At 30.5% G+C, this 14,924-nt stretch overlaps 1 protein-coding gene across 1 annotated transcript in view; it reads right to left on the minus strand.

Moving 5' to 3' along the window:
- Positions 1 to 14,924, minus strand: part of LOC107440964 (splicing factor 3b subunit 3) — a 71,920-nt gene that overhangs the window by 17,722 nt on the left and 39,274 nt on the right. Inside the window, exons 15-20 of the mRNA XM_016054065.3 lie at positions 12,262 to 12,399; positions 10,545 to 10,667; positions 10,314 to 10,468; positions 7,708 to 7,882; positions 4,210 to 4,415; positions 2,084 to 2,366 (exon numbers count right to left, since the gene is read on the minus strand). Of these exons, the coding sequence (XP_015909551.1) occupies positions 2,084 to 2,366; positions 4,210 to 4,415; positions 7,708 to 7,882; positions 10,314 to 10,468; positions 10,545 to 10,667; positions 12,262 to 12,399 (1,080 nt within the window). The remainder of the gene's footprint in view (positions 1 to 2,083; positions 2,367 to 4,209; positions 4,416 to 7,707; positions 7,883 to 10,313; positions 10,469 to 10,544; positions 10,668 to 12,261; positions 12,400 to 14,924) is intronic.

The raw sequence follows: 14,924 nt of genomic DNA on the forward strand, positions 1-14,924 counted from the left end.
AACACATATACTGTTTTAAATTAATTTTAGATGTACTTGAGTATAAAAACTAAATATATTAGCAAAAAAAGGTATCAAATTATGGTTTCTGTAACAAAAATTAAATTTTTATGAATAAAATTTAAAATTTCGAATATATTACTTTAAAAGATACAACATTTGTTTTTCTTAAAAAAAAAAAAAAATAGTTTAAAATTATTGCAACATTTAGTAATATTATTTGTTTAACTGTACAATAATGGGTTGAAAACCCTCCGGAGCTTCTGAACACACAGAGTATTTTTTTCTTAAGAATTAAAAAAATTTTGAGGCATCACTTTTTAATTTGCACAGATTCCATAGTAAGTCTATTTCGGGTGCCTTTTCAACTGTTATTGCCACGAAATTCCGCATGATTTTTAAAAAACCCAATTTTTAATACGATATTATGATGCGTTAATTTAAAAGGGGAAATTTTTTAGAAAAAGAATTTTCTCTAAAATGAATTCTAGTAATTTTTAACTCCACAATAATAAAAAGGTCTGTGATGTCATGCATCTGTCACAAGACTGGGAGATATTCTCACTTTGTTTTAACTCTTGTCTGAAATACACAGATGAGCTTCTGCATCATTTACGAAATGGTCCCTATCGAAATGAATGCATACAGTATGCAAATTATGCTTCTATAACAGAATTTCACAAACTATCTTTTTTCCTTCTTAAAGGTAAAAAGAATGATTTTTTTTAGCTGGTAACTTTTTTCTCTCAACTTAAAAGTTAAACATTTTCATTATAAGCATAGTTTTTTTTTTCTTCAGAAAACTTTTCCTGTTATTCCGATGGTTATACACTGTGTTTAATTAATTACTGTCTACGATAAAATAAATTAACTAAAATAGAAAATTTTAAAATAACACAATTTGTACAAGAAAAAAAAATGGACGAAAGTGAATACAGTATGAAAATTATGTTTTATACTACCTTTTATCTCCTTTTTTTTCTTCTTCTGAAATATGACAGTAGAAAGATAAATTGAAGTTAAGTTGAAAACGTAAAAGTGAACATCCTCGTTATAATATATTTTTAGAAATAAAAAAATTTCCCAGCTATTAAGATGGTTATACACCTTGCTTTATTAATAACTGTAGAAAATAAATTAAATTTCACGGCAGTCCTTATCGTACAGTGAAACCTGCCAAGTTGATCACTCTTGTAAGTTGGACACCAGCATAAGTTGACCTCAATTATCATAAACGGAATTTTTCCTATATAATATAAAGAAGCAAAACTTTTGTAACTTGACCACCTGTCTATCTTGTATGTTGCCCACTGAAATAAGTCAATTTTGTCTAGGAGTATTATGAAATTCTATTCTAAAATCCTCATAAGTTGACCAGGAGAAAAAATATTCAGAAAAGTTTCTGTCATTTTGCAATGCATGTTAAAATTTCACTTGTTTGGTGAAATAGTGTAAAAATCTAATCTAAACCCTTCTGTGAGTTGACCATCTGGGGAAACAGTAGGTGTCAGCTATTGACCTATTCTTTCATTCAAAACATTGGGCTAATGCAAAATCTAAACAACAGCGCCAAACAACACTGAGGGAATATTTTTGTAACAAATAGGTTTGTAAGTGTAGTAATAACAGAATAAATTTTAAAGGGTTCAAATAATTTTGTTTTGTTCAAGTTTTCAAATGACATGTTTTCATGTTCTGATATTTTAAGAAATTATTTTTATTAAACACTTCACATACATAACTAACGAAAAAATTTTGAAAAAAAAAGTTAGTTGGATATTAGAATTATGTGTAACAAATTGAAGTTCATTCAGGTTTAAACACATTTCTTAAGATATTCATTTGGCTATTTGCTAAATAAAATTTTAAAGTAGAGTAAAACACATTTTTAAATATATAGCAACATGATATAGGAAACGAAAAAGTAAAAAATGACCCACCCCCTCTATAAGTTGACCACTAAAACAATGAACCACAAGCGGTCAACTTACACAAGTTTTACTGTATGACATTTCAACACAAATACAGGTTCAATGAAGGACAAGCATACACAATAAAAATGAGTTTCAATTAATGAGCTCACTTTGTTTTCACACTTCCTTAAAAGTTTCTTTTTCCCAATATCGTAGATTCTCAGCATGCTGCCAACACCAATTAAAACTCTTCCTTGAAACGGGCATATGGCAACGGGCATGCCATCGACTGGCGTCTTATGCAAAAGTTCAAGCTTCCTTCCGTCAATCAAAACTCTGTAAGTGTGGATCACTCCACCATTACAATGTCCAACATTAAGTTGTAAGTCTTTGACAATTCCCACCAGAAGGAACTGTTCTTCGCCGTGACTAGCAAATTTCACAAGGCACAAACTGAAAAAGAGATTTTTCACTTTCAAACAAATATGTAAGCTGCCAACATGAATAGGAAAAAAGACTTAAAGAAATAATATAAATTTCATGATAACTGTTTGAACTAAATGCATAGCTGCCAACCTCTAATTGGAAAAATGCAGAAGATAGTAAAAAAAAAAAGCAGAAGATTTGCAACTGCATACTAATAAATTTTTAAAAAAAGTGGATTTTAATTAATTATTTACTTATAAATCCACTATAATATGAGCATAAAAAAGCAATACTCAACTTTTCTTTAAAACAAGAAAAGGAAAAAATTTAAAACCAGGTACTTGATGGTACAATATTCATTTATTAATTCGTGATTAAAGAGAAACATGTAATACTTTAAGACTTATATTAACATTAGTTTAATTACAATATAATAGTATGCACAATATATAAACTTAATATAAAATACGGAAAAAAAAATTGCATGAAAAAAAATTTGTTCTTCTGGTGTTTTGTCGATTTTACGTGTCTGACTATATCAGTTTTACCACCGTGCGCGAAGCTGAAGTCATTTTCACATACGTAGCAACGTACATCATGTACTCCAAGATTCCATCTAGAAATAAATGGTAATTCAAGAGAATAAGACTCCTTAAAGGCCTGTTTGTATTGTTTTTGTTCAGCCATAATAAATTAACAAGACTAATCTAATGAGCAAATAAATACCGCCATAAACCAATTGTTGTTTTGATTTTACACAAGCCATTTTCTTTTAACGTTTACTTTCGCGCCGGCAAACAGGAAGTCATGGAGTAATGGGAAGTGCTCTTGCAACAGAATTCCTTCTCTCATTGGTAGAAGAGAGAAATCCATTACGTCACACTGAACGATGTGACATAAATGGAAGGAAAGGGAAGATCACCGCAAGTGGGCCTCCAAAGGCCATTACTAGAGGAGCATCGACATCTGACTTAAAGAAAATATTAGCTATCGGGAGGACGGGTATAATGCAGAAGATCTTATCTTCTGCGAGTAAAAAAAAAATTAGCTTAAATAAGTAAAAATGCAGAAAGCTTCTGCAAAATGCGGAAGGATTGGCAGCTATGTAGATGTATGGATTTTTATAGTCATCAAAATACAGAAACACCACTAACTATAAATCGCTCATGGGCTACAATAGTGGCACAACTCAAAAAACATGCATTTTGAACTAAGAACAGGTGTAAATATGAAAATACACATTCTTTTCAGCAGCAATACTAGCACAACTCATAATCCAACTTTAATGTAATCTTCGTTTAAGCAAACTAAATAATTTCTTATGCATTTTCTTAGCAATGAAAAATTTAAACCCACTTATCTCAAAACTTGATTTTTTGAGTTGTGCCGCTACTGCAGCCCGTGAGTGAAAAGGTTTGCAATATTATTCATTTCTGATTGACATTAAATGAACTCGAAATGTTTTATTTTATTATGTTAACTCATGACCTTGAATAGCAATAGACAAGTGATTTATGGCTGATAGCTAAAAGAATTTTTAATTCATTTAAAAAGGGAGTTGAAAATTTTGGAATAAGAAAAAAAAAAGAGCTTACAAATGCTTACTATAATTAAGGCTTCATTATATATAGGTTATTTTTGTTTATTTAATTAATTTATTAGTTAATTAATTAGCAATTTTTATTGAAGCAAGCAATGAATTGTTCTAAAATTCTATTTCAAACTAGATTTTTTTAAAATTTTTTTTTTAGGAAACTTACTCAATTTAAGGGAATTTTCTAAAATGTACAAAAAACTTTTATTAAATCAGTAGACTAGGAGAAACTGGTAAAAATTCAGTAGAGTTGGCAGCTGTGTAAATATATAATACCTGTAAGCTGCTTCATTTTGTTCGAGAGGAACTTTGAAAATAGTCTTCCCTTCAATGGGATCCAAAATACGGATCACTGATGCCCACATGCCAGTTCCTCCTTTGGGTGAACCAAAGCATTTCTCATCAAGATTTTCGCTTAAAAATTGGGCAGCCATTTCCGCAGCTAACTCCTGTTCCTCTTCTCCTGCAGCTTCTACCATTTCCTTAAATTCAAAAAAGAATAAAATTTAAAAACTATTATTTGAAGTGTTATTTTAATTCCATCAAAAATTACTCAAAATAGAAAAGACAATAAGAATTGTGAAAAAAATAATCTAAAATCAAAAGTTTAGAAAGGATTTATTAAATAAGATTCCTCCTGTCATACTGTTAACACTAGCATGCAGAACAAGTTAAAGAAATAATGCAGAGCAAAACTTAATTCTAAGTGCATGAGTAACTTTTGAATAGCTTAAACATTTTTTCTTTCTTTCCTTAGTTCATATTTTGTTTATGCATTTAAAAACAACAACAACTTTTAATTACTTGCTTAGAATCAGGATTGTGTGATTTAAATCGCTTCATTTTCTCATAAATTTTTTTTATTGATTTCTTTAAAATAAATACATTTTGTTTAAGGTGAAAGTTTTTATTTTTATTTTTGTAAGAAAGACTGAATGAGTAAGTTTGGCCTTCACAGATTGCTTGTGAGTACATCAAATATGAATAGTCAGACATATTCAATGAAGTTATTTTTCAAATTACAGTACAACAAAAAATGAGAGACGCCAAATTTGCCTTATCACAGCATGTTGCCGTCGCACAGCATGTGACGAAGAGGAAAATGGCATCATTGAAATTTAATTGATCACTAACTACACATCTTTTTAAATCACACAATTATTTTTAAATATTGCTAAGAGATGGCGCAACTAGTCCCACTTTCATCACAATTTTCACTGTGAGATTTCCCATCTAGAATTGTAATCAATATCATTTTGTACTTAGTCATTTCTTTTCAAAACTATTCATTAGTATTAAAATTATCTCATTTCATTTGTGTTAAAATTTATTATTATTAATTAGTTATTAGTAGTAATTATTATAAAATTATTTCATTAGCTATGAAATTATTCTCCAAAATATTTTTTACCTAGTTTTAATAATTATTTCATGCAGATATTTATCTCATTCATCTTATATAGTTAATAATTATATAAGGTATAGCACTATAGTTAATAACTAGATTGCTACATCTTATATATAGATGTAGTTATAACTAGATGTAGCAATATAGCTAATAATAAGCAATATAGCTAATAACTATGTTATCACAGTGTATTTTTTAAAAATAAAACTTGGACGCATTGTAGGGAAAACTGGAGATCAGTGGACAGGACATCACCATCAATAGATGGGGCAAAAAAACTGCTGGATGACAAAAATGTTTTGCATTTTTGAATTTAGGATAAAACATACATTAATTTTCAGCAATAAGAAGAAAAAAAAAGCCCTTTTTTGGTTGGAATTTCGGAAAAAAAAAATCCATCAGAGAAGGAGTTAAAATAGTCTAACAAATAACAAAAAGAGACAGACCAATCATTGATAAAAGTGATGTAAAACTTCAAAATTATAATTTTCCACTAGTTATATATGAAATATTTATTTATTCATTATACATATTTTAATTACTTCCATTTAGTTTTATATTTATTTAAATTAAATGCGAATGCTTTTAAAATTTACTAAATATGTAGTTAGTATACATGAATAATGAAGAAGACTTGTTTTGCTTAGAATAATTTTTTTATCATGTTTCCTGATTTAAAAAAAATTTATTTTTAGTTTGAGATCTAACAGACAAATTGGGTCTATGGTAAGAGTCGCGTGCAGGCTGTTGCAAAAAAAAGAAGAAAACCAAAATCATATTAAGATATGCTTTCTCCAAGTCGACAAAAATCAAAACACAATAATTATTTCATGTGAGTTAACAAATGATAGTTAACAAAGTGGGTTAACAAATAATAATTTCTCCTAAGTTTCATTTTACTAGAACACAACCAATGAGTTCACCTTTTTCTATAAATAATTCTCTTTCGTAACTAATTTATCTCTAAACATGTTTTCTAATTAAAATCATTAAACTAAACAGAAAAATGGAGTAAAACATAAAAGAAAAAAAAAAGTTCGGTTCTTAATCCTTAAATTAAAAATTGAATTAATAAATGCTTATTTTAAAAATTTAATAATATTTTTTTTTTAGACCTTTAACTAAAAATAAATTATTTGCAGAATTTTACTAAAGTAGATCGAAAAAGTGTGCATAGTTACCAAAATTTAAGAATTTTCAAACTTTGGTTAGTTGAGACTCTTACTTATTTAAACCACGAGTGTTACTTATTAATTAGTGTTACTGGTTACATTATTATAGTGTTACTTATAACTTTATTATAGTGTTAGTTATTTGACCTCAAATGCAGCAGAGTTGCACAGGAGAGTGCGCAGCTCAGTAGACGCACATGCAGACTCGCAAGTATTTCACCAAACATGTAAAATGATTGGCTCTTTCATACGCTGCGGGCCGACGGTACGCCGAAATCGATTGTGGTGGAATGTATCGTGAAAACGTTGAATAGAACAATGTGAAAAGCACGCTTTTGCATAATACATGGCAAAAATCGACCATCAAAGAAAAAATCTCATTTTTGAAAAGGGAAAATTAAGCACTTTTTGTGTTGTTTCCAATCCCAGCTGGGATAGCGGAGCTATACCAAGTCCATGAGGCTGTGAGTCTTCAAAAAATCGAGGAAAAGGAGAGGTCTCTCAAGATCCTCTTCCATGGTGAAATCCAGGCAATCAAGTAGGTGGTGAGGACTAGCCTCGCTGGAGTTGCACTTTTTACGAGATGGAAAAAGTTTAATTTGTCGACTGAAAGTGAGGCTCTTAGTATGCCCACGGACAAATCTGCAGGTAGCGGTTTGGTCGGCACGTGTAGCCTGAAGGTCAAGGGCTCCTTCAGGATGCTTACGGGGACACCAATTGTGATCCGGTGGAACAAGCCAAGCTTTATTAACTTTAGATTTGCGAATAGAAATTAATTCAGAGTAAAAGGCCCCCCCCTAGAGTCCGGCAGACGGCCTAACAGCAGCAAGGGGGTGTTCCTGGGCGGGACGGGTGATGTACGTCGGAAGAATTTTTCTCCTGGTAGGGCCACCTTAGGCGCAAAGGCCATTCCATTTTTGCCCAGCTAATGTCTGCAGGCATTTTTGGAGTTAAGTCAAACTTCTACCACCGGTGCTCCTGATCCTTTGATCAACAGAAGCTGTCCCCTTTACCATGAGTTTGTTTTCTTTAAGCACTTTTTAAAAACACCCAATGAAAAAAGCACCTTTAAGGGCTTTAAAAAAATGAAAATAAAAAATAAGCACTTTTTAAAAACGCTATGCACCATGTATATTATAGTGTTAAATATTTGACCTGAAGAGTGTTGCTTATTACTATTTAAAGGAAGAATACCTCAGCCATCTGTCTTTTTCTGATTCCTTTAGTCTTCTCTGTGTAGGCGTTGTGATCTGTTTCAATGAGGATCAAATTGTTGCTCTCAGGATGGATGATAAACTTACGGGGAGTGTATTCGAGGGGAGTGGCCACTTGATTGAAAACTGCACCTAATTTCTCTAAAGCTAAAATCCTTTTGGGAAAGCATAAACAAACAGCTTTAAAATATATATTTAAAAGTAAATCATGGCATGACATTTTATATATTCATGAAGTTTTTAAAACTTATAGCACTGGAAGAACATTTTGAGGAACGAAAAAAACTTTGTCAAGCTCGGTGAAACAGGGTGTGTAGCCAAATTATTCAACAAAAGATAAGCACATTTTAAGCACTTTTCAAGGACATAAAAAATATTTTTAAGCACTTTAAAAAAATATAATTAGGCAGGGTTGGAAAGTTTTTGATAATCGACGGTTTTATCCTGTTTTAACCGTCAGGTAAAAAAAAAATGTTTGGCATTGTTTTTGACAGTTGATTTAAGATTTGAGTTTCAGGTACCACGGGCCGACTATATGCTGAAATAGATTGGGGTTGAATGTATTGTGAAAACGTCGAATAGAACAATGTGAACCGTGTCTTTTTGCATTATTCGAAGTGAAAATTAACATAGTAAAGTAAAAATCTTATTTTGAAAAAGGGAAAATTAAGCACCTTTTAAAAAAACACATTTAAGCATTTTTTAAAAACGCTACTCACTCTGTTATAAGTACTACACAACAAATCAGGACATGAAATTTTAATTTTATATTTTCATGAAGTTTTTTAAACTTATAGCACTGAAAGAACACTTTGGGGAACGTAAAAAAATTTGGCAAGGTCGGTGAAAGCTCTTAACACAGTTTAACTTAATAGTCTGAATCAATTTTGGTGAAAATAACAAACTGGAACCACTCTGCCAACACAATTTGTTTATCAGCAGGGGTCTGTTTAGAAGAAATATGGGTCCATTACAAAATATCTTTCCATAAAAACGGACCCTTCACAAAATAATTTATCATTTGATTGGACCCTTCACAGATTTGTTTATCTTCATAATTGTTTTTTTAATCGAATAAACCCTTTCGGGAGGGGGAAGAAAGACGGTTCGAGACAAACTAAGTTTCCCTAAGTTTAAATTCCAAATGTAGTAATCTAAGAAAATATTTCAACTTTTACTAACATCTTGTGCGCATTCTTATCAATATTAAATTATATATTAATAATAAATTAATATTAATAATAAATGTATTAATAATAAATTAACATATATTAATAATAAATTAATTGATCAATTTATATTTATTCGTAAAATTAATTAATAGAATATTATGTAAATAAAAATTAATTTCTGGCAATTTTTTAAACTTACTCAATGCGTAACACATCAAAAGTGATACATTACTAAGTTGTGTTATTAAAAATATGTAAATTGAAATTATTAAAAATGTGGATGATTTCGTTTCCATTATTCGTCCGAAATGAATATTCTGCGTTGAGAAGTATGGGCTAAATACCAAATGTTTGTACGTTGCATCTCTAATTTAGTAGCAGCAATTGTTGAGTAGAATCTTGTATCTATATATTATTTAAACACTTCTTGAAAAGGTTTTTAGCAATTTTTGCAATAACCGGACCCTATTTGCACAAATTCACAAAAGCAGGACCCTGGTTGAAAGAATATGAATTAACGCTTATTTTATATTCACAGATTACGAGTAGTTTTTTCACAATTTTACAAAAACGGACCTTATCTAAAAACCATGCGGATATCTAAAAACCATGCGTAAATCAATATCTATAGCTGCCGAAAATGTAATCGAAACATTGCATCGATTTACGATACTATCGGCATAAATTGAACACATCAAAAAGTGATTATTTAAATGCATGATTCCCAAATATTATGTGTATTTTTCTGTAGAAAGAAGGAAAAAAAAACTAAAATTTTTGAACTTTTCAAAAGAAAAATCTTTCTGCAAGAACTCTTATGATTATGCCGCAGGCCAACAATGCTGGGATGTTTAACAGGGCTGCAAAAAACCCACCCTAAAGTGGGTTTTTCTAAGATTGATTTCTTTTTTTATCCTCTGTTATATTAAAGAGCTATTCTATTGAGATATTTATGTAGTCCAGCCTAAAAAAAAATTGTGTTGGAGAGTCACCCTGCTGACTAGATTTGACTGTATGGTCATTGATTATTCAGTGCCATTTATTCGCTTTCTATGCAAATAAAGAATGTTCCTCAAATATTTTCTAAGATTAAAATATAAGTAATCCTGTGTTAAAATAAGTTTCAAATGTACATATAACATTTTGTATCGTGATGTCAGAAGAAACGACTTCAATTTATTTGTATTAATTATCTATATGAAGTCAATTTATAAAATTAAACTTAATTATTAATATTAAAATAAGCTTTCTTAAAATAAGGTACTTATCCCTGCCCTCTCTTTTGAAAAAGCCCCCATGAAAACATGAAAAACCCACCCGGGTTGGGTTTTTCTACAAAAACCTGGGTTTTTTGCAATCCTGATGTTTTACGTTTAAATAATTGAGAGATAAAATGGTGAGTTAAAACAATTACCTTAAAGTGTTGAGGGAAATAGCAACAATGCCCTCCGGACATTGTTCCGATGAAAAACCTGATGCATACTCCAGAGTCTCGTAGGAGAGTGGGGTGAGGTGAAAGCGGTTCTGATAGTAATAACTGAGCCAAGAGCGGCTGGATATGGCAACCACCTGTTGGAGCGAAATATTTATTTACATGACAAATACCGGAATACTGTATTAATGACTTGAAACAACTACTACTTACAGCATCATTCCCCTGCATTCTGACTTTAAATAATTTAACAGGCTTTGAACCCAAGTATCGAGATCTCGTATCAGTCAAGTCACCAGAGATTTGATCCAAAACTGTCCTCAACAAACCACCGTTCTGGAAAAATCAATGCAATTAGAGATAAAGGGTTCATACAGCAGAGCTCATTCTAGGCAGAAGAAAGGGGCATTATTATTCTAAAAAGGCAACAATTTCTTTCTATGGGCCTTACACATTCTATTAAAAAACATTGTCAATTAGTAAAAGAATTTTTTTTAATTTTTAATTTGACTAAAAGTAGCAAAGCAGTCATATTAATTACTAATTTTTATTAATAAATTAACATGTATACCAAGTTAAAGAGCTAATTATCTTAGTAATTTATTTAAAATGCATGCATATATTAATAAAATAATAAATGTATGTTTTTAAGTGTCTGTAGTTATGATTTAATTATTAAAATGATTAATAATTATGATTTAATGATAGTGGAAGTAACTGCAAACTTTCAAAGACAAGTGCTATTTTTCCTTTCGTATATAAATCTATGTATTGACAGCAACGACAAACTAAATAAAAAGCGTTGAAAAGTTTAAGAAATCCATTGTAGAGTTTGGTGGAAAAATAAAGAAGGGTTGAGGAAAGAAAGNTATTCGAAAGATACTTTTTTCTTTTGACTAAAAGGGCAGCAGGGTGCTTCGCCCTATTAGTCAAAAGAACTCTGCCTAGTTTAACCTGATTACCCTGCCTAGAAGAACCTGTTTACCCTGCCTAGAATGAGCTCTGCATACAGAGATCATAAGAAAAAAATCCAAGGAGTATCCAAGAAGTCCAAAATTTTAAGGACTTTTAAAAAATTAAAAAACTTTGTGTAAAGGATAACTGGACAGTCTTTTTTTTTTAAAATTAAAAAGCAGTTATTACAAGGAACTCGCAAAAACGAATATTTTGCATATTTTTTTCTAGCCCTTTTGAAATAAATGTTAACTTTGCAAACTTCATCAAGAAAAATAAATAAAGTGATCACTTTCACACATAAATACATTGTCCAGTTTCAAATATTTTAATAAATCTTGTTAAAGTAGAGATGTTAAAGATTAACATAAAAACCTAGCAATCTTACATTTTTAAATTTCAATACATAAGAAAACCTAAGGCATTTTATACAAAAACAAAAAAAAATCACAGTAGATTATTAATTAAGTTTGTTTTTAACATGTGAAATTAAAATTATTTGCTGTTGTTTTTTTCTTTTAACTCTTGCAATTAAAATTTTTTTTTCTTTGAAAGTTTCTTTCTTAAACTATTAGATTTTGACAGCTAAGTCATATAATTTAGTTTCCTCTGCTTGGACAGGGAATTCATCAGCAGACTTAGTAAGTTCATCTGTGCAACACAATAATCTAAAGAGTTTCTAAGGATTAATTTGGAAATCTAAGTAGTTCCAAGAACTCCTTGGAGTCTTTTTTTATTTTATTTCCAATGGGTTTCTAAGGAGTATAAGGAGTCTGTACGCACCCTGAGCATTACTCAGTGAAACAATCAATTAAGCTAAAATATAATTAGGGAGTGGTGTAGAGAATAAAATTTAACTCCGGGCAGTTGCTAAAAAAAGTCATATTATTTTACCATGCAGGAGTAACAACAAATAGATGACGGCATAAATGTAACAGAAATAGAAGAAAAGTGTGATTTTTAATAATGTACATACTTGCAGTCCAATGTTCAAGTACAAAGTTCCTTGTCCACTGCTGTCTCTTCCCGTCCCCTCACCTCCTCCCATTTCCACAATTGCCAGGGACTCTGGGGTGTTTGGGAGACCCTGCATACTCAAGGGAGATAGGCAGTCCTGAAAAAAAATAAATCAATGTTCTATAAATGCATTTATTACGGTGAACCCCAGTAGAAAGCTGCAATTGTAAAAATAAAATCGCATGATCAGTGATTCCATTACAGAAAAAAAATGGAAGAGAATTTCTCACCCATTCTCAAAAACAGGGTGAGATTTCAAAAAGTGAGATTTCTAAAAATTAAAAAAACACGAATAGACTGGGAAAAAAATTATTTCTTTAATTATAATACATTTTTAACATCTTCTAATTGAATATTTTTGCTGCATCATCATATGGAAAATGTTCTATATCTACTTTTTCATCAGCTATTAGATTTATTTGGCTGAAAAATATCCTTATTTGCTTCGTTTTGACCGTTTCTACCGACATTTGTTTCATTTTCATTTGTCCGCTACCTAGCAGAAGATGTTGCCTTAACAAGGTATTTGTCCATCCGACATTCATGCACAAAAGAAGTAAACGTCTGACATGAAGAAACCTTACCTAGGGTGAACACGTGGTTGCAGAGAAATGCATTCTGAAAGGGGTTCCGTGGTTTGGGAAAGGGTTCTGCTGTTCACACCGATTCTAAACAATACTGGAAAAAAGGGAAGCTAGATAACAAGGACCGATGTTCAAAATAATGAAAGATCAAGGAAGAAAAGTGAAACGGATTTTATTCAAAATGGCAGAAATTATTTCCAAAATTCTCGCATTTTGAAATTGATTAATAGAGTGCACGAACTTCTCGCGTTTATAATTTTTTATTGCGAGAAAAGAAAAAAATGTGCGAGATTCTCGCGCTGTGGTGAAAACACTGCATGAGCCTTTGCTTTTGTCTCAAAATAATCTAGTAAGGAATGAAGTGAAATGAATTATTTAGTAAGAATTTAATCCAGGGTAATTGCTACATCTTAGGTTTTCAAATTCATGACTTTCCATAATTAATTCCAAGAATTTTTCACAACTTAACAAAGTTACTATTTTTCTCCGACAAAAACACAACAATACATTTAAAAAGGCATTACAATAACATTAATTGAAATGATAGGTGTAACCAAAACTGTTCAGGGGTCTGTCCAGACATGTTGTGAAAGGTCCGTTTTTCGTGAAATTGTGAAAAAACTACTCACATTATTTCAACCAGGGTCCGCTTTTATGAATTTGAGCAAATAGGGTCCGTTATTGCAAAAAAAAAAATTTTTCAAGGAGTTTTTAAATTGTAAAGACATACAAGATTATGCTCAACACTGTAAAATTATAATTAAAAAAATTAAATTTTAAAAAATAAACAACAATTGCTGCTTCTAAATTAGAGATGCAACATACAAATATTTGGTATTTAGCCTATACTGCTGAACGCAGAATATTAATTTCGGACGAATAATGGAAGAATCGTCTGCCGAAGACAAAACTTAATTCGTTTACATCCATCTTTCTTGTTTTCTGCCCTGGAAAGGGTTTATTCGATTAACAAAATAATAATGAAGATAAACAAATTTGTGAAGGGTCCGATTAAAAGAAAAATCATTTTGTGAAGGGTCCGTTTTTAAGTTAAAATATTTTGTGAAGGGTCCGTTTTTATGAAAAGATATTTTGTGAAGGGTCCGTTAACGGACCCAAATTTCTTCTAAACAGACCCCTGTTGTTACACTCAGCATCTTCATATTTATGGATTTAAAATTTAAAAAACAGTGTAAAGAAAGAGTTGAAGCAATAAAATGGCTGAAGAAATACAAAAGCAATTAATTTTTTCCCTTTTTTTCTGCAGAATTACATTCTAAAGATACTTCTCTTGTTCATCAGAAAGGAAAGAAATACTCCTGATTTTTCTGTTCTCATTTCGGAATAAAAAATTTTGTCAATGACTGGCTTGCTTCAGCTAAAATTTTAAATTGATAAAATAAAAAAAATAAATAAAAATTCTGAAATCACAGATGTTTAAAAGATAATTCACTCTCTAAATGATCCCTTTTCTTTCATTTTTAAAAAAAACACCATAATTTTTAAAGAACATGATAAAAACCTTTTATATTTTAATAAAACATGACTGTGAGTGGGGATTTTGTTACACATCCAGACATTCGAACAATTGGGGGGAGGGGTAAAATTAATTTTGAAAATTAAATTTTTCGTCGACTTAAATCCATGACTTTTCATGCTTTTTTAAAAAAAAAAAAATAGTTAAAATCATGACATTTCATGACAAATTTTGTCCAATACTGAAATTCATGACTTTCCAGGTGTGAGGATACCCTGTATTTTTCTCTGACAAAAACACAACAATACATTTAAAAAGGCATTACAATAACATTAATTGAAATGATATGTATAACCAAAACTGTTATATTCTGCATCTTCATATTTATGGATTTAAAAAACAGAGTAAAGAAAGAGTTGAAGCAATAAAATAGCTGGAAAAAAAATACAAAAGCAAAAAAGTTTTTTTCTCTGCAGAATTATATTCGAAAGATACTTTTCTTGTTCATCAGAAGGAAAGAAATACTTTTATTCTTCTGTTCTCATTTCAGAATTAAAAAAA

Source organism: Parasteatoda tepidariorum, chromosome 10 (assembly GCF_043381705.1).
Source record: "Parasteatoda tepidariorum isolate YZ-2023 chromosome 10, CAS_Ptep_4.0, whole genome shotgun sequence".
In the NCBI taxonomy this organism is placed as follows: Eukaryota; Metazoa; Arthropoda; class Arachnida; order Araneae; family Theridiidae; genus Parasteatoda; species Parasteatoda tepidariorum.